The sequence below is a fragment of the Zymoseptoria tritici genome, chromosome 8 (genome assembly GCF_000219625.1).
Source record: "Zymoseptoria tritici IPO323 chromosome 8, whole genome shotgun sequence".
NCBI lineage: Eukaryota > Fungi > Ascomycota > Dothideomycetes > Mycosphaerellales > Mycosphaerellaceae > Zymoseptoria > Zymoseptoria tritici.
In genome coordinates this window covers 1,646,693-1,664,177 of record NC_018211.1, presented here as the reverse complement: position 1 = coordinate 1,664,177, position 17,485 = coordinate 1,646,693, and the positions used below count along the sequence as shown (strand labels likewise).

The following is a 17,485-nucleotide window of genomic DNA, read 5'->3' as shown; positions in this document are numbered from 1 at the left end:
CATATTCAAGACATGCTATACGCCGTGGCATCTATCGTGGACTTGGAGTCTGCAGGAAATTATCGTAACATGCAATTACTGGCCAGAACGATCGGAAGTTACGATCGAAACACAAAAAGCAGAAGCCTTGGGGTTTTACCGGCACGGAATATTGCCTGCTCTATCAGGCAAGGCAACAATGTCCTTGATGATCTACCTTATGGCCTCCATGCCTCCAGCATGACTACGGTACAGTGTTTCTCTTTCCATTCCTCATCAGAGACGTCAAGGCAATCGCCGCTTCCTCCCTTACAACCATGCCAGTACACAACAATGACCCACGCGCCAACACGGGAGATTACAGCCCAGGCCCAAAAGTTGGAAACACCCCTTCTCACAACGATGTCCACACCCCTCCGCGAGAAGTCCACCCCTCGGACGCCAAAGCCTTGACTGTCCACCAAGGTATGCCTTACAAGATGCGGCTGGACATCCGCCGCGACCAGGCTTTCCTCGATCTATACCAAAAGCTGTACAACACCAGCGGCTCCGATATGAAGCAGACCGATCTACAGATCTTCTTCCGAGGCGATACCACGGGAGAGTCACAATCTCCATCAGAATGGCTCGCGGCAGTGTTCACTCAGATGTTCGACCCGAACCTCGCGCTCTTCGCGCCGACTCCAGCGGACGGCAGAGTGATGCATCCGAGCGAATACTCCGGTCTCAACCCACAGCACTTGCCAGTATTCAGGTTCGCTGGAAAGATGGTCGGACTTGCTATTCGTGCCAAGGTGACGCTTCCTGTTCGGCTGTCGAGAGCGGTGCTTCGTCGAATGCTTCTTGTTGAAGCTGTCGACATCGCGTTTGAGGATTTGATGGAGGATCTGAGGCTCTTCGACCTCGAGCGACATGACATGATCGTGAACGTGTTGGAGAAAGAGATTCCGCCAGGTCTGACATTCTCGATCGAAAGTGAGAGGTTTGGAGCTGTCGAAGTCTTTGATTTGCTCGAGGATAGTCGTATTGCTCTGGTCAATGAAGGAAATAAGAGAGAGTACGTCCGATGTGTGGCGGAATGGTTGCTTTTTCGATCAGTTGGACAGCAGCATGATGCCTTTGCACAGGGTGTGCACGATATCGTTTCGAATGTTGAACTGTCGCAGGGACAGGGGATTGAGGAACTCGACAGGGTTTGATGACTCGGGAATGTTAAATGTTGTTGAAGGAGATGTGCGCTACTGCCAGACCGACATCTCCTTGTGTCCGACAGACAGATTGATTAGAGACTCTGCACGAAACCATTTCACCTGTCCTTCAAAGCTATGTTTCGTTCATGCACGACAAGAAGTCCTTGGAAGTCGTCAGTATCGAGCAAAAGAGTCAAGATTCCTCCAAGTGACCAATCCCCGCCAAAAAGCGAAACATCGCACGCCAGCATCGGGAGGCGCCGAGCCTTGCAACGGCGTGAGGGAACACTCCGCTCTGTCGGACCCAGGAACAGCGGGTACGAGACCCGTGAGATGCGGTGCAGATGCCATACACGGAGTCACACAGACGGTTCACTCGGGAGAGCACAGCGTGATGATGGGACAGAGGAGACAAACATGCTGCCATCCGCATCATTCTCTCACACACCACGCGCGCACCTGCAGGGTGCTCAGGGACAGAAAGCATTACGACATTGCACCGCCCGACCGTGGTCGCGAATCCTTGCGTGGGCGGCTGCCAGCTGGTCGATCCGCTCGGAGCGACTGGACTGGGGAGAATTTCAGGCTAGCGCATGCATGGCGATGTGATGGATCATGGTCCCATAAACCATGGTGCCGCTGGCTGATGCAGAGTTTTGTCGACCCGCTCATCGGAGGGGATTCATCATCGTCAGTCGATCAGAGTGGTCATGCTGTGTGTGTGATATTTGCAGCAGAACGACTATGTACTGGGATGTACGTTTTAAATGTAGCACACACATCTCCTGCCCACAGCGTGTGACTGGCACGGCATGTCACCGCGTACCCTGCCTTTCCATGCTAGGATCATTCGAAACGGTCTGACGGGCTCTCGGCAAGCCTGCAGAACTAGTGCCATCGAAGTGAATGGACCAATCATCATCGACATCAACAACGAAGTTCCAGATTGGCGTGGATCCTGGTGTGGCTGTCTTTCCCGTGGCTTGTGTTAGATCCTGGCCCGGTTCCCATGCTGCCGATGTTCTGAGGCTTCTGCAAAGCAAGGCTAGGCGGGACGATGCGTGTGTGTGCGTGTGCCTTCTCTGTCGATGCTCATCATGCTCTCACCTGTAGACATGAACATCGTCCTCACTCCGTCTTGCGACTCCCTGCTTCAATCACGCCAAGCCGACATTCAATTCTTCCATCGCGTGTCGAACATCACTCTGGTTCGTCCGCTGTCTTTGTTCCTTGGGCGCCACCGAGAAATCGCGAGAGGAAATCCGGTCGGAGGACTTCGCACGACCACGTCCCTGGATTCCACGAAACCGATCCCAGCGGCTCACCGAGGGCGGCCACTTCAGAATCATCCTTTTCGACACACCACATCCTGACCGGCACGATTTCCGGACCTTTTCGAGGAAGGAGTCAGCATCGTCGCTCATTTTCGCGTTGCCCTCATCTCTTCTCCTCAGGTCAGGCTCCTCTCAGCTGGGCTGGCTTCGGTTCTCCCGCCCGCAAAACGCACGTCCCCTGCAAAGTCTAATTGGAAAGCTTAAATCCAAGACACTAAAGTGGAGCCATCTTTCAACCACGACATCGAAAACAAATCGCACGAGATCACCGTCGCGGTATCGACGAGTCATCCAACGCGCCCTGTTCTGGGTGTCGACCACCGAAGTCCGCTTTCCCAGCCAATGCGGTAATCTGCAGGACCTCACCGAAGAATACCCGAGGCGCCTGGCGTGTCATGTCGTATAGAAATGGGTCGGGTTATCGAGGACCGGCTGACCGTTCGCGCTCACCTCCGCGATTTGCAGACCGAAGACCTTCGGCCGCGAATGTATTTGACGGCAGACATACCGGTCCGCCACCTCGAGGCGCAGATGCGCCAAGAGGACCCCGATCTCAATTCGACGGACCTCCTCCGCGCGGACCTCCACCAAGCGCAATAAATACTGGCGGACCTCCCAGAACGCTCCGTGATGCGCCGCCGCTCGGTAGCGGTGGTGACCGCGCAAGACCATTTCGCGAGCGAGACTACCCGGACCGACGAGACAGATCACCTCCACCACGCGAACGCTCTCCGCCACCAAGAAAGTTCAACGACTTCCCTCCTCGCGATATCGATACAAGACCTGTGAGACGAAACTCCCGCGACGGACCTCCTTCTGCCACTTCAACATACTCCGACAATCCTCCCTTCTCAGCAACGACTTCCAACTTTCGAGGCGGATTTGGACGAGGTCGTGGCCGAGGAGACTTTGGACCTGCGGTTCGCGGTGGACGACGACCACCACTTGATGACCGACCAGATCTGATCCGTCGAGGTGAGCGTAGTCCGCCACCAAGATTCGGTCGGGATGTGTCACGGGAAGGTCGAGAGCCAGTAACCGATCGGAGAGATGAGCGGCGTTTTGACCGTCGGGAGGATGATCGCAGGAATGACTGGATGGACCGAGAGCGAGATTCCGACCGCCTCAGGAGAGACCTTCCACCGGGACGAGCAGACACAAGAACAATTAGCAATAATGGACCTGGTCCCGCTGCGGCATATCAGCCTTCACAGGCGCTGCCCATCAATCCCGAGAGACTGGCAATTCTAGAGAGCGCAGGTGCTGACACTTCTATTCGAAGACCATCTCTTTCGCAGGCTTCTCCAACGATGTCTCGCGATGGTCGGAGAGATCCACCACCGGAAACACCAGCATATCTTAATGGCCGCGCCGAGACGACCGCCAACAGATATGGATCTCGCGCATCGTCGCCGTCAATACATTTGCCGCCGTCGGTACCAGCCTTCAGCTTCTCTGTTGCTCCAACTGCAGCAAACAGCCAGCCGCAACAACCTCCAAAGCCCACGCCTGAAGCCAAACCTGCGCCACCTGTAGCTGAGCAGCCTGCAGCGCAGGAGCAGAAGCCCATCGGTGACGACAGGCCAATCCAATCAACAGCAACGTCTTCAGCGCCAGCGCCGCCGGCTAACGCTCCTACAGCGCCAAAGGCTGCACCAGCGGCCCCCAAGGCCTTCCATGCAAGTCCTCCACCTACCGCACCCAAAGCACCTCGCGCGCTTGAGATGGATGCTGTCGTTCCTCCGGCCAACAGGCTGCATGGTGTACGATCGTTGGAGACCATTGGCAATCAAAATGCCATGAATCGTGGCGAAGGCCAGCAGTCTGCCTCTGTAACCGTCCCGCCTTCGCCCAATGTTACACGCCAATCATTACCGCACCTGACACAGTCCATCTCGCCAAATCCTGCGCCATCATCCCGTTTCGGCGATATCGCGGCACCGACTGGTCCCAAAGCTATGCGCAATCCATCAGCTCAGTCTGCCATGTCGCCAAGACAACCAATGATGCCCGCACGATCAGAGACGGGAGGCTTTTCAGGAGTGCAAGATCAGAGTGCTCCACAGAGAGCTGCGACGCCACCACCATCAGCTCCTTCTGGACCGCGGAAGCAATCGTTCAGCGTTTCACCCAAGCTGACGACCGCGGCGATTCCTACAGCGCCCAAGGCTGCTCGAGCTCCGGCGATGATGTCCCGACCGAACGAGCGTAACATGCAGGCACAACAGCGAATGACTGAAAGAATCGCACCAACAGCACCTTTCGGTGGTCCAAGAAATCCTCAATGGGGTCAATTCCAGGGCAATCAATTCCCGGGCAATCGATCTTACGAATGGAGGCGACCGGGTCTTCCAGCGCATACGGACAAGGCTGGCCCAGTGATACCTTCCAAGAGAGATGCCAATGGCGAGGAGCGGCAGCAGCAGCGACCGACTAGCCAGTCATCATTCAACGACGGACGAGGTTCGTTCGGCGAGATGCAAAAGAGGGTGGAGAGTCAGGAGCAAAAACCTTCTCACGCACCGCCTGCGGGCATGACCTCTCGATCACGCATTGACGACAAGATGAGCATCGATGACGACCAGTCTCAGCGCAAGTCAATCACAGATGGACCTTCTGCACGGCAGAATTTCTTCGGCAAGGCTCCGGAAGAGCAGGCGGAGCTCATTGACACCAGCAGCGAAGATGACGAGCTGGATGAAGCAGATGCAGAGGAAGATGCAACTCTCTTGGAAGCAAAGCACGCGCGTAAGGAGCGCGAGCTTAAATCACAGATGGTTGACCTCAGTGCTCGCGAGTACCGAGCGACAACGCCATTGGAGTCCATTGCCCGTCTGGCGCGACTTTCTACCAAGGATCTGCAGCGACAGAATGAGTTCCGCGAGGACGATATGGACATTGATGAGGGCCAAACAGAGCCTGTTCGAACGACTGTCCGGCCTACTGCTCAGTCGTCTGAAAGTGACGATGGTCCGGAGATCTCGACACCTCATGGAGGGGATGAAGTGACTGATGTTGCCATCAAGGAGCAGAGCGATGTCAAGGATGTTCGACGCTTGCGCAGACGCAGTCCTGTGGTCGTTCGCCTTCCATATCTGATCAAGAAGGAGGATCGGCAGCCATTCGAGACAACAGACATCTTCCAAGACAATGTCAAGAGCTTGGCCGATGCAATGCCCGAAGTCATGGGTGCGATTGAGGATGAGCTGCAAGAAGAGGAAGAGATCGAAGAGGACAAGCTTGGCACATTCGAAGAGCATTATCGACTTTGGCGAGAAGAGTGCGAGGAGCTGGACCGTGTGAAAGAGGAGCAAGACAAGCTTGAACGACAGCAATCGATGGAACCCGTTCCTGAACTTGACACAACAATGGGCCCGGTCGTCACTCCACTCGCAGAGGGACGGATGGAAGGACGACGTCTTCACAAATTCAGCAGCGAGTATGAGATCGAGCAGGTGCTGAAGCAATCTGAAGAGACCGCCAGGATCGAACAAGAGAAACTCGATCGAGAGGCGAAGAAGGTACAGGCCGACATGGAGAAGGAGGCCAGACTGCCGGATCAACTGACCGAGGAGTTGGTTGCACGCACCGCTCTGCTCAATTCCAACCGACTCCGGGACCCCGAATCGCTCACGCTGGTGTTCTCGTACGAGCCGCCTACCGACGACTTCACTGAGGCTGAACAGCAAATCTTCATTGCGGCTTTCAAGGATACTCCCAAGAAGTGGGGCGAGATCGCTTCTCTTTTACCGAATCGTACCTACAAGGACTGCATCGCGCATTACTACGCCAATAAATGGGACGGCAGATTCAGAGACAACCGTGCCAAGAGGTTCAAAGGGCGACGTGGTGGTGGCAGAGGTGGCAAGGGTCGTCCATCTAGAGGGTCAGCGCTCATGGCAGACCTCAATCGGACTGAGGATGTCGTCGCCTCCAATGAAAATGGACGTCCGAAAAGAGCTGCAGCGCCGACCACCTTTGGCGAGAAAGAAGTGGAAGCCAAGGCAGCTCTTGGAGGACCGTCGCCAGCAAAGAAGCTTGGTCCTGGTTCAAGGCAAGACAATGACGCTACCGGCGAGAAGCCGGCCAAGAAGCAGCGAAGAGCTGCCGGCGAGGGCAAGCCTGGTCGCAAGGCGAAGACGCAACAGCTCGCAGCTTTGGCTGCCGCACCGACTGCAATCCCGAATGAAGAACGCCCGGTGGCGCCCAGTCTGGAAGAAGCAAGTTTGCTGACTGGTTTCCACACCAGTCATCAAGCCATGCACCCTCCTCCTGAGGCCCAAGCTGTCTACACCCACGACGGCTATTGTATGCAGCCCGGAGTTGGCGATGACCTTGAACGAGGCAGACCGACTGGTCCCATTCCTAAGCAGAGTGCTAGCAGCTACTGGTCTGTACCGGAACAGACGGACTTCTTCAAGTACATCGCCCACTTTGGCACCGACTTTGCAGCTATCGCCAACCACATGGGCACGAAAACACAGACTATGATTAAGAACCATTATTCGCGCCAGATTGAGGGCGGTAGATCTGATCTCGAAGATGCAGCGAACAACGCCAACGTCCGTCGCGAGCGTGGAGAAGATCTCGGTCCACCTCCCACACCTACACCTATCGTCAAGCGCAAGTACGACAATCCTCAACAAGCCAGCACTCCACGTGCGATTGCCCCACAGAAGGATGCGATGGACATGGACGAGCCAATGTCGCTTTCGCAAGCTCCCATGCCGAAGCACAACTCACCGCCTCAATTCCCGCCCAAGCCAAGATACGTATCTTCCGCACAGGGCACGCCTGTCCCTGCACCGCGTGCCATACCGGGACCCATGCCACCCGCGTCGAACCCTGTGATTCCGCCCATGCAGAATCCTGCGCATCCTCGTGGCGGCCTGGGGCATCCGCTTGGCTCCCGATTGGGCTTCTTGTCGGATGCTCGTGCTGAGCCGCGACCGAGTATGCAGCCAACTTCTGCATTCCGCATGGCACAGGAAACCAGTTCTGTGCCGCCTCGAAGCCAGCCGCCACCCGCACAGCCTGCTCGCACATTGTCCAACGCGCCTGATCACCATTACATGCAGGAATTGCATCGCGAACAGGAGAAAGCACTCCGCATGCAAGCACAGTACGATGATGTGCGAGATGTGCGCATGGAGGATCGTATGCCTCGGCAGGGCGTTCCGCACACACATGGTTCACCAGCCAAGCAGCAGATCCCGGCACCCGCAGGAGATCGAAAGTCGATGTTGGAAGAGCGCGGACCCACGCCTCCACGGAATGCTTTCCTGGGCCAGGGCATGGGACGAATGCCGGCTTTCAGTCCTTCCGGCATGCTGCCGATGGGCAATGCACCGCTATCATCTTTTGGTGGTCGGCCGCATTATCAACCTTCGCCAAAGCTAGAGTATTCTCGTCCTCCATCTGCCATGACTTCTGCTCCTCCGCAGCACCCTTCGAATCCGGCACCCTCGACCGTGTCGACTCCTGCTCCTGAGCCGCCGAAGCGCTCCAACTTGCTGTCGATCCTCAACTCCGAGCCCGAAGAGACCAAGCCGATGAAGCGTGAAAGCCTTGTATCTGCACCGACTCGTGTCGCCTCACCAGCACCAGGTCCATACCCGCCACGCTCCTCGACACCACAGGGGCTTTCAAATCTTGTTCCATCGCGACGTGAGACGTTCGGGCAGCCTACCATGCCGCAAGGACATTTCCATCGCGGCTCGTTTGGACAGCAAGGCTCGACGACTCCCGCACCTGGTCTCAAGCACGAGCACTCCTCCGGTAATGCCACGCCGATGCAGCAGCCACCACAGCCTCACAAGCAGGACTGGCAGTCGCGCGTCCTTGGTGGCCAAGGAAGTCAGTCTAGTCCGCCGAATGCTCCGTTGGACAGAGATGGTCGAGCGCCGTACTTCCCGCACCACAGGAGTTCGATGATGAGCTCGATGAACAGCCGAGGCAACCCGTCGCCGCCACCACACGCGATGGGTCACTCGAGAACTTCGTCGATGAACTCACAACAGCCTGCAGGGTCAAGAGATCAGCGAGGTGCCATGGGTGGACCACCACCATCCAGTCATCTTCACAACAATCCATACGGCGCGTCCCACCAACCGCCACCCTTCTCGCAAGCTCCTCCCGCCCAGAATCGTGCAGTTCACTCCCACAACAGCTCCATCACCGGTGATCCTAATATGATGCCGCGCTTCCCCAGTGGCCCGGCCAACGACCACAGTCGCGAGGAAGCCATACGCCGCGACCGCGAAGAAGCCGATTATCGCATGCGCTTCGACGCCATTAGCGCCGAACGTCAACGCAACGAACAATTCAATGCTCATCGCCAGCAAGAACAGCGACATCACGACCAACGCCATCAAGAACAAGAGATGGAGCGTCAGCGCCAGCAGCAGCAAATGCAACAAGTCCAGCAGCAGGGCGCCTATCCTCGCGGCGGCGCGCAGCCGATGCAGCCTCCACAATTCAACTCGCCGTTCTCGCAGCATCGACCTGGCCCGCCGCCGCAGCAACAGCATCAACCAATGGGCGTGAGGGAGCAGGCGATGAGGGATACGGAGGCGGTGATGCAGCACGAAGAGCGGAGACGTCAGCAGGAGCAGCAGGCGCAGGGAGAGCAGTTTCGGAGGAGACAGCAGGAAGAACAGCAGCAGCAGCAGCAGCAGGGATTGTATAGACGGGGTACGCCGGGTTATGGGTATGGACAGCCTCCTCCGCCGCCACCGCCGCCTTCGAATAGGAGGTAGCATCTTCTCGCTTGCGCGAGTGAGCGGAGGGATTCGGTGCACCCTGGGAATACTTGATGTGGGCTGAGCTTGAAGAGGAGATTGGCGGGAAGTTGGAGGTTGGCGTGGTTGATACCCTGAGCGAACTTTTGTAAGCATTGGCAGACTTCACCGATGAATAAATACTTTTACATCTGATCTTACACACGTCAGGCACTTTTTGCGTGTGCAAACACTTCACTTCAGAACTCGTCGTCCGTTTTGGACTAGCATCTGTCTGCGCCTTCCCTTCTCTACCTTTCACTTGTCTCTCATTTCTCGACTCGGCATCAACTTTAACACCACGACATCGAAACTCTGACGTTAACCACCGCAGCTTTACGCTTGCATCAACCAGATCAGAGGCAAGGAGATCTTCCGTTCAGCACTTACTTCCACGTCTTCAACCTCCGCCGACCGACAACGCACATCGCCGCAAACTCACATCCACTTTCACCATCGACACTGGTATTGACGCACTTCTGATTGATAGCTACCACATGAATTCAGCTTCACCGCCTTCAAGACAGCGCGACCATGTCCGACCTCTCGACAGTCAAGACCGCAGCCAAAGCCGCAATCAAAGCCGCCAGAACCGCCGCTCAAGTTGCAAACGCTGCAGCAAAAGCCGCCGAAGAGGCAGCCAAGACCGCAACTCTGCTGGCAAGCCTTTGCGGAGCCGAAGCACGGACCGCAGTGACGGGCATCCTTTCGACCATACCCAGACCTGCTACCGCCGCTGGTAGAGTCTTCGCTGTGCCAGAGTTATTAGAGAACATCCTCGTTGAGCTGGCTACTTTGGCCGAAAAGGAAAGAGGCCCACGGGAGCTGCAGCCTCTGGCTTCACTGGCTCCGCTGCACTTGATCAATCATACCTTCAGCGCAGCTCTGAAGACCGCTCGGATGCAGAAGATCATGTTCAAGGGCATTGAGCGGGCACCCACCGTACATCGACTTCAAGTAGGCTGGCTACTGACCCAGCACCTTGGAGCTCCTTTCGACTCCGTTATACTTGACACGCAAAACTTGCCAGACTACGCGGACAACGTGCGACACGATGACGATCCGGAGGGCTGGAGTGCGACAGATGGAAAGGACGAGCAGGACTGGGTTGACGACCGAGAGATCGACTTTTCATTGCCACTTGTCTCGATTCCGGACCGCGTCGAAGATCGAGACTGCCCACGGTTCCTGGCATACGAGAAGTTTTCCGGTAGCAGTCTGGGCTTTCCTGAAGCGTCTTGGCGGCGGGCGAGGGTGCTTCGTGGGCCAGCGAGGAAGGTAGAGGTGATTCGATTCTCGGTGAAGGACGTCCGTTCTTCGTACCACAATGGAGAGTGCGAATGGGAAGCGACTACCGGCAGCACCTTTGTACGCGGTCCTGATGTTACACTCGGGCAACTTTACGATTGGTACAAGTCCCTCCTCTAGGGCTGAAAGTAGCGGCTTGCAGATATGGCTCCAGGCCATAAACTTTTGCCTCAGCGAAAGACGAAGCCGCCACCGAGAATGTGCACTGGCAGAGTGTGTTGTATGCAGAGAACAGGTGCATCCGAAGCCGCGACGGAGCATACATCCCTTCCTTCTCACTTGTCGTCTGGTTCGTACTTTCAATTGCAACCTGAAATCCACTTCACTTCCTTCCCTTTCCATTCAAAGGTTAGTATCGACCTCTCAATCCCGTCACTCAACACCCACAGCACCACATCCACCATGGCGGCCGCTAATTTTTTCGCTCTTCCGGAGTTGCTGGAGAATGTCTTGGTCAAGCTTGCTTACATGGCCATTATCGAGGAGGACGACAAGCCTTTGCGCGACGACCCAGCTCTACAACCGCTCATGACGCTCGCACCCTGCCATCGTGTCTCGCAAGAATTTCGCAGCACACTCAAAGGATCGCGCAGGTTACAGCATCTGATGTACGACGGCAGTCCAGCATACAACGATTCCCGTTTTGCGTCGCTCAGACCGGCACGCTGGCTAGCACTCACACTAGGAGGATCGATGTCGACAGGTCTAACAGCCTTGCCCTATGGCTTCTTCCTTCAGCGTACTGGAGAGGCAACGGGCGACAAACGTAGCAAAGGACACGACAACCCCGAAGCATCGTGGCGGCACGTCAAATTCATTGGCAAGGAAATGGACGGACTCGAGTACATTCTGGGAGGAATGTCAATCGTGTGGGAAGCTGATACTCAGGGGTTCGACACCCTGAACTCCAAGGACGTTCTGTTGGTCCATGCAGACGTCACGCTCGGCGACTTCGAGACTTGGTTGCACGCTTCTGCATGGTCGGATCGCATGAAAGAGTACGACATCGATGACGTTAGGGTTCAGGCTTTCCATCAAGACGCAGCAAAGAACCACAGAACCTACAATCGTGGCACATTGGATGACCCGCAGGTGCTGCTCTCGTCGTTGGCTTGATACAAGCTGACCGCACAAGGATCTCAGCGGGTACAGGACTGGCTTGAGCCGAAGCCTGCCGCGAGTGAGACTACTGAAGAAAAGCGCAAGACGTTGGAATCGTAGTGGGAAAGCTGATAGTACAGCTGGTGGAAGGGAGGGAGTGAAGGCGCGAGAGATCGCCCGAGTGCAATGACTATGGCACGCAGTCGGCACGACACTAGACAGTGAGGTCAGCATGCATGTGGAATGAAATCACGCCCAAGCGGACACGGAGGCCATGATCAGTTCCCTACCTTATTCTATGGTCCGAAGGTGTATCGAGAATCACAAGTCTGATGTCCCTCTGCTTCACTTCGTAGCTTCTCACATGTGACATTACCAATCCAGCCTAGCGGCGGTTCCTACGCTTTCTTCGTTACCCTTCCGTTCGCTCCGTTTGTGTCACCTTCGTGACATCGACATCGACATCGACTCTCACATCTCAAACTTTCGCATTACACACGCATCGGGACCGACACCCTCAGTATCACGCCAGCTATGGCCGGCGCCAAAGTCTTCGCCGTGCCAGAGCTGCTTGAGAATATCTTGTTGCAGTGCGCAGATACCGCTATTATCGACCAGCTTGAGAGACCCGAAGGCGTAAGCGCGTCTACGGAACCGCTTAGGTCACTTGCGCCCTGCCACCGTGTCTCGCGAGCATTCAATAACGTCCTTATCGGCTCGTGCAAGCTGCAGCAGCTGATGTTTGGCGACTCCAATCCATCATATGATGGAGTCAGCCTTCCGAAGTCAGCGCCCATCGTGTGGCTCCTCGCAGTACAAGAGAAGGTCTTCGAATGCTGGGGCCAAGGAGCAAATGAGGAGGCGGACTTCATTTACTCCATCGACTTCAGACATCCAGCGATCAGCACAGCGCCGAAGGGGCTCAGAGCACGCGAAGCATCGTGGCGCCGTGTCAAATGCCACCGAGGCGCAGGCAACGACTCCAAACCCCTTATGGGGTACTTCAAATCCGTCAGCTGCAACTCCACATCTCCATATGATAGCGAGCGTTTCCTCGACGTCGTTGAGATGCATGGAGACTGCACGCTCGGGACTTTTGCAGATTGGCTCGACAATTCTGCATTCTCGGGCCATGAGGAAGAGTACCAGATCAGCGTGGATTACCTTTATGGGTACGACGCCCCGCTTGAACCCATCAAGCGGGGCGAACGTGGCACGCTGAAGAAGCCTCAGGTCCTGCGCGAGTCTGCGCCAAAAGAAGTACTGGACGAGAAGCACTCGGATGCGGGTAGCCCGGAAGGCAAGGAGATTGTCGAGAAGCGCCCGGAGGAGAACCAGTCGGCTGAAGAGCAATCGAAATGAGGATCAACGGAGCGAGGTGAGACCAGAAAAGGAGCCACCAGAGAAGTCCAGTTGGTGGTGCAGGAGTGACCAAGCATATCAGCACCATCAGGCGCAGAGAAGATCATGACGAAGCAAAAGAGACATGATACGAGATCGACATCGCCGACGCTGGAGCCCGCTTGAAAGGAGCGCAGCTGAAGTAGATGAAGGCGCAGCAGCGCAAGAGAACCCAGATCGAGGGAGGTACTGGAGCATTCAGCATCAGCGTCAGCGCCTCATCAACCAAAAGCGATCACCAAGAAGACGTACCCAGATCAGCCTCTCCAGCTTTTTGACAGGCGCAGCACAAGCTCGAAGACCACTCAAGCAGCGGAATAGCCACCCAAATGAACCTCGATGAAAACCTCCCAGCATCCATGAAAACGTATTGTCATTCCATTCGTCTACGCACCTCATAACCAGTCCCAGCGTCAATCTTGCCTCCCATCCTCCTTCGCATGTCTCCTTTCCTCCATCGTGATATCCACCACCGCACCAACTTCCACCCGAGCAGCCCTTCTTCCACTCCGAGATAGCTCATCGTCGGCTAAGTCCTGCCTGCGTTGCGTTGGTCTTCGCTGCATCTCGTGCCCTCACGCCAGGTGGCCTTTTCCTCCTCAGAATCTTCATCCTTCCTTTCCTTAATCATCCATTCTTTTCCTGAAGTCCTCGCTCTTTCCTCCCAACGCAATCCGCCACGCGCGCAAAAACCTCCGCCTGAGCAATCCCTATCCCCAAAACGCCCTCCATCCTCCGCAAGTACCTTCTCGCAGCGGAAGTGAAGTGACAAGAAACCGAAAGTGGTATCATAAAATGCAGGCCCGTGCCCTCCCCTGCCAGCGCGAGCGCAAAAGACATTAAAATCGCGGTCCGGACTAGTCGGCGACCGCACGTGACCTCGACCGTACGCCGCCAACCTTGCCGCAGACCCACGGTGACCGGTCGTCTCCAAACCTCCAACTCCGGAGAATCCAGTATGAGAAGAAATGTGAACAAAAATCATCCTCTGATGATTTAATGCCCACCTCCCTTTCTGAATCGCAAAAGCTCACTCAAACTCGCGAGCGAGCAGCCATGCTGCAAGAACTCGTGTCGTCCAAGCTCCTCCGCTGTGGCTCTCGACTTGACATCCACACAAAGACACACACTCAAGAAAGCCTTCAACTCCTTGCTCAGCTTCTCCGGCTTCTTCAGTCTCGGCGTGCCGTTCGTCGCAATCAAGTACAGCGCCTTGAGCGGCTCCTCATTCAAATACGGCGGCTCGGACTCGATCATTTCGATTGCCATAATGCCGAGCGACCAGATGTCGACTTTGCTGCCGTACTCTTTCTGCTTGACGACTTCGGGCGCCATCCAGTACGGCGTGCCAACCATGGTGGCGCGCTTGGAGCGCTGTTCGGTGAGCTTCGCGCAGAAGCCGAAATCGGTGATTTTGACGCTGCCGCGGGCGGAGAGGAGGACGTTGTCGGATTTGATATCGCGATGGATGATGTTTTGGGCGTGGAGGTGGATGAGGCCCTTGCAGGTCTGTGAAGGGGTGGTCAGTATGTGATGAGATGGCGACGATGGACAAGACTCACCTCGTAGCAAATCGTTGCGATTTGGTCTTCGGAGATGGAGGCGTTGTTGTCGATGACGTCGGTCAGTGCACCGCCCTCCATAAACTCCATGACGACCCAAAGCTCGAACGTCTCCTCTTGAAGGAAGGCATCCAAGAAGTTGACAATGTTGTCGTGTCGGCTCTCCTTCATGACGATGATCTCATTCACGATGAGCTCCTTCCGTGGCTGCGATCGAAGATCCATTTGCTTGATAGCCACTTGAGCGCGAGGTCCGTACATCTTGATCAGATCCTTTGCGGTTTGGCTAGGAGCGCTCTCACGGATGCGAGCCACGTAGACGGAGCCTGAAGCACCCTGGCCAATCTTCTTCTGCTTGTTATAGCTCTCAAGAGGGTTGGATAGGGTCACGACTGAGCGAAGGCGGTCCATCACTTGTGCATCGGACATGGCACTCATGCGAACTTCCTTCTGCTTCTCGGTGGGATCTTTCTTGGTAAGCGCCGCCTCGGCCTGCTTGATGGCTGCATCTTTTGGTGCGCCTGTGGGAGATTTGGTTGCGACGTTGAGTGGCTTCACTTGCCCCTGACTGGGCGATGCGCCATGTGTAGGGCCGGCAGTCTGTGGCTTCTGATCTTCTCTCCTTGGCTGTGACTGACCAGGAGGCTGCTTCACAGCATATGGCGAGGAGCCGTTCGCACCCGGCTTCTTCGACGGAGATGTGGAAGAGCCATTGGAGGAACCCGGAGGTGCCGGAGCAGGACGTTGCGCCTGCAACCCTCGAATTGGGATCGCACTGCCGGGTTGTCCGCCCTTGCTTGTGGAGGGCGCGGGCGGTGCAGGCCGAGAAGCGTTATATCTCGAGCTTGGGCTGGCGTCCCTCGATGCAGATTCGCCAACGAAACCACCACCAATCTCCTGCTTCGCAAGAGGCACTTTGGACTTGGGGATGGAGTCGTTGTATTCGCGATCCTCTTGCTCTTGACGTGTCCTGCGTTCGTCCTCGTGTCTCTGTTCTACCTCTTCGCGCCGCCTGCTCTCCTCCTGCCTCTTACGACGCTCTTCCTCGGCTTGGGGCGAAGTCTTTTGTCCACCATATCTATCGCTAGACTGGTCTCGTCCGTGCGCGCTGCCCGATGCACTTCCAGGTGACCTGTAGCTCTCCTGTCGGCCGAACGGTGGCTGAGGTCGTGGTGGAGCGACGCTGTGTCCTGTTGAGTAGCCAAGCTGCTTCTCTCTATTGCTGTCGCCGCCGGGGGTTTGCGCGAACATCTTCGGCTCATCTTGGCGCGTGGCGAGCTTGTCTGTGTAGAACTGCAGGACCTCCATGACAGCCTGCGGGTTCTTCGCCATGTCGTCTTTGGTCAGAGCAGAGCCCTTGAGAAGGCGTTCCCACTCCACTGGCAGACCGACGAAGCCTCCCGTGACAGGATCGAAGCCGACATGGACACGATGTGAGAATCCCGTCGGGTGCGATACGCCGCCCATGCTAGGGCATCGGTCGTATATGCTGTCCATCCAGTTGTAGACTTCAGTGTCGGTGTCAAACTTCAGAATCCACATCTTGTTCCCTTCTCGAGTGAGCTCCACACTGAAAGGGTAGTTGTCCGAGCGTGTGATGTGGGACACGTCGCGGAGGAGGATTGTGTTGGCGGTCTTGCTGCTTGTGGCTGATTTGAGAAAATCCAGCTGTTTCTCGCGCAGGACGAGGAAGCGGTCGGTCCAGAATGCCTTCATGAATCCACCTCCCTCCTCTTTGACCTTTGCCCAGCCATCTTTGACGACGGTGAACTCTCCATTGCTCGTCTCTGATCGGCCGAGCGTTGGTGTGGATGAGCTGATCGGATTGGCAGAGCCGTTGTTCACGCCGCTGAGATTGTGGGTGTTGTAGATCTGAGGTGTAAGTGCGACTTTTGGTCGGTCGGTCGGTGGACGAGGCGCGGGGCCTGGGTTCATGAACTGATCAGGTCGGTAGATTCTGCCCTAGAGTCAATATGTATTCACATTCATCCTGAGAGTCACTGTCTGCTGCTGCCGCTGCCGCTGCCACATGTCACGACCGCGCCGCCGCTGGAAATGTACCCCTCACGCCGCCTTGCCATCTTCCACCACCTGCCACCGAACGAACGAGAAACACGGTACTTACGAGTTTGGTTGCGCCATGTTTGCCAGCTACTGTCGCAACAATGCTGAGCGGCGACTACGCCAAAGGCCGGCGCTTGCGAAGTGATGATGTCGGTGCTGCGATGCGGCGTCGTGGTCGTTGTGAGGTCGCTGTGGTCGCAGTGCGGGCGCGTGGAAAAGCAATATAAGTTTGTTGTCGTGAGGCGAGCGCGGTGCGAAGGAATCCCGGATCAGCCTTCAGTTGCCGGTTGCCGCCCTCGGTTTCCAGGTATTGGGTCTTGATCAGTGTGCCAGGGATGTCGATGGAGGGGTGTTGGTGGCCTCGCGAACGGGAAGCTCCCTTGTGGAGGGACAAGCGACAATAATGGCGGACAACTCTGGACCGATGGCACAAAAGGGCGGAATTCACTCGCAGTGTTTCTCCCTATTATTGTCTCGCTTCCACGAGAGAGGTAAGGTATTGGTGAGAGGGGATAGGGAGTCGTCTAACACTACTACTAGAACTACTACACGCACACTGGAGGAGATGTTTCATCGCCGGTAGAACTAGAACTAGACTAGCGCCAGAGCGGATTCGATTTCTGACCCCTTTCCCTTTCCTGTCCCTTTATCCTTGTAGAGTTCTACACGCCCAATGAAGTGTCCGATTCGACCACTTCACCTCGCACTGGACAGTCTCACCCTGTCATGTGGCCGTCGACAAAGCTGCGCCTTCCCGAACAAGCACC

The 17,485-nt window shown here is 56.1% G+C and overlaps 5 protein-coding genes across 5 annotated transcripts; 4 read left to right on the top strand and 1 right to left on the bottom strand.

Annotated features, from left to right (window-relative positions):
- Nucleotides 1–296: 296 nt before the first annotated feature.
- MYCGRDRAFT_95327 (uncharacterized protein) lies at nucleotides 297–1,178 on the top strand (the record flags this gene model as incomplete). The annotated part of the gene is made up of 1 exon (XM_003850234.1): nucleotides 297–1,178. One exon carries the CDS (start codon nucleotides 297–299, stop codon nucleotides 1,176–1,178), a length of 882 nt encoding a protein of 293 aa, XP_003850282.1.
- A 5,812-nt stretch (nucleotides 1,179–6,990) lies between these two features.
- On the top strand, nucleotides 6,991–8,758 carry MYCGRDRAFT_75046 (uncharacterized protein; the record flags this gene model as incomplete). The annotated part of the gene is made up of 2 exons (XM_003850235.1): nucleotides 6,991–7,350; nucleotides 8,272–8,758. Coding segments are annotated over 2 exons (846 nt in total), but the record flags the coding sequence as incomplete, so codon positions are not given.
- Nucleotides 8,759–8,913: 155 nt separating this feature from the next.
- On the top strand, nucleotides 8,914–9,432 carry MYCGRDRAFT_101063 (uncharacterized protein; the record flags this gene model as incomplete). The annotated part of the gene is made up of 1 exon (XM_003850236.1): nucleotides 8,914–9,432. The coding sequence occupies one exon, from the start codon at nucleotides 8,914–8,916 to the stop codon at nucleotides 9,259–9,261; it is 348 nt and encodes a 115-aa protein (XP_003850284.1).
- Nucleotides 9,433–12,225: 2,793 nt separating this feature from the next.
- Nucleotides 12,226–13,053, top strand: MYCGRDRAFT_95325 (uncharacterized protein; the record flags this gene model as incomplete). Its single annotated transcript, XM_003850237.1, has 1 exon — nucleotides 12,226–13,053. One exon carries the CDS (start codon nucleotides 12,226–12,228, stop codon nucleotides 13,051–13,053), a length of 828 nt encoding a protein of 275 aa, XP_003850285.1.
- A 626-nt stretch (nucleotides 13,054–13,679) lies between these two features.
- Nucleotides 13,680–16,610, bottom strand: Cla4 (serine/threonine protein kinase; the record flags this gene model as incomplete). The annotated part of the gene is made up of 2 exons (XM_003850071.1): nucleotides 13,680–14,601; nucleotides 14,655–16,610. 2 exons carry the CDS (start codon nucleotides 16,587–16,589, stop codon nucleotides 14,089–14,091), a joined length of 2,448 nt encoding a protein of 815 aa, XP_003850119.1.
- Between the last annotated feature and the right edge of the window lie 875 nt (nucleotides 16,611–17,485).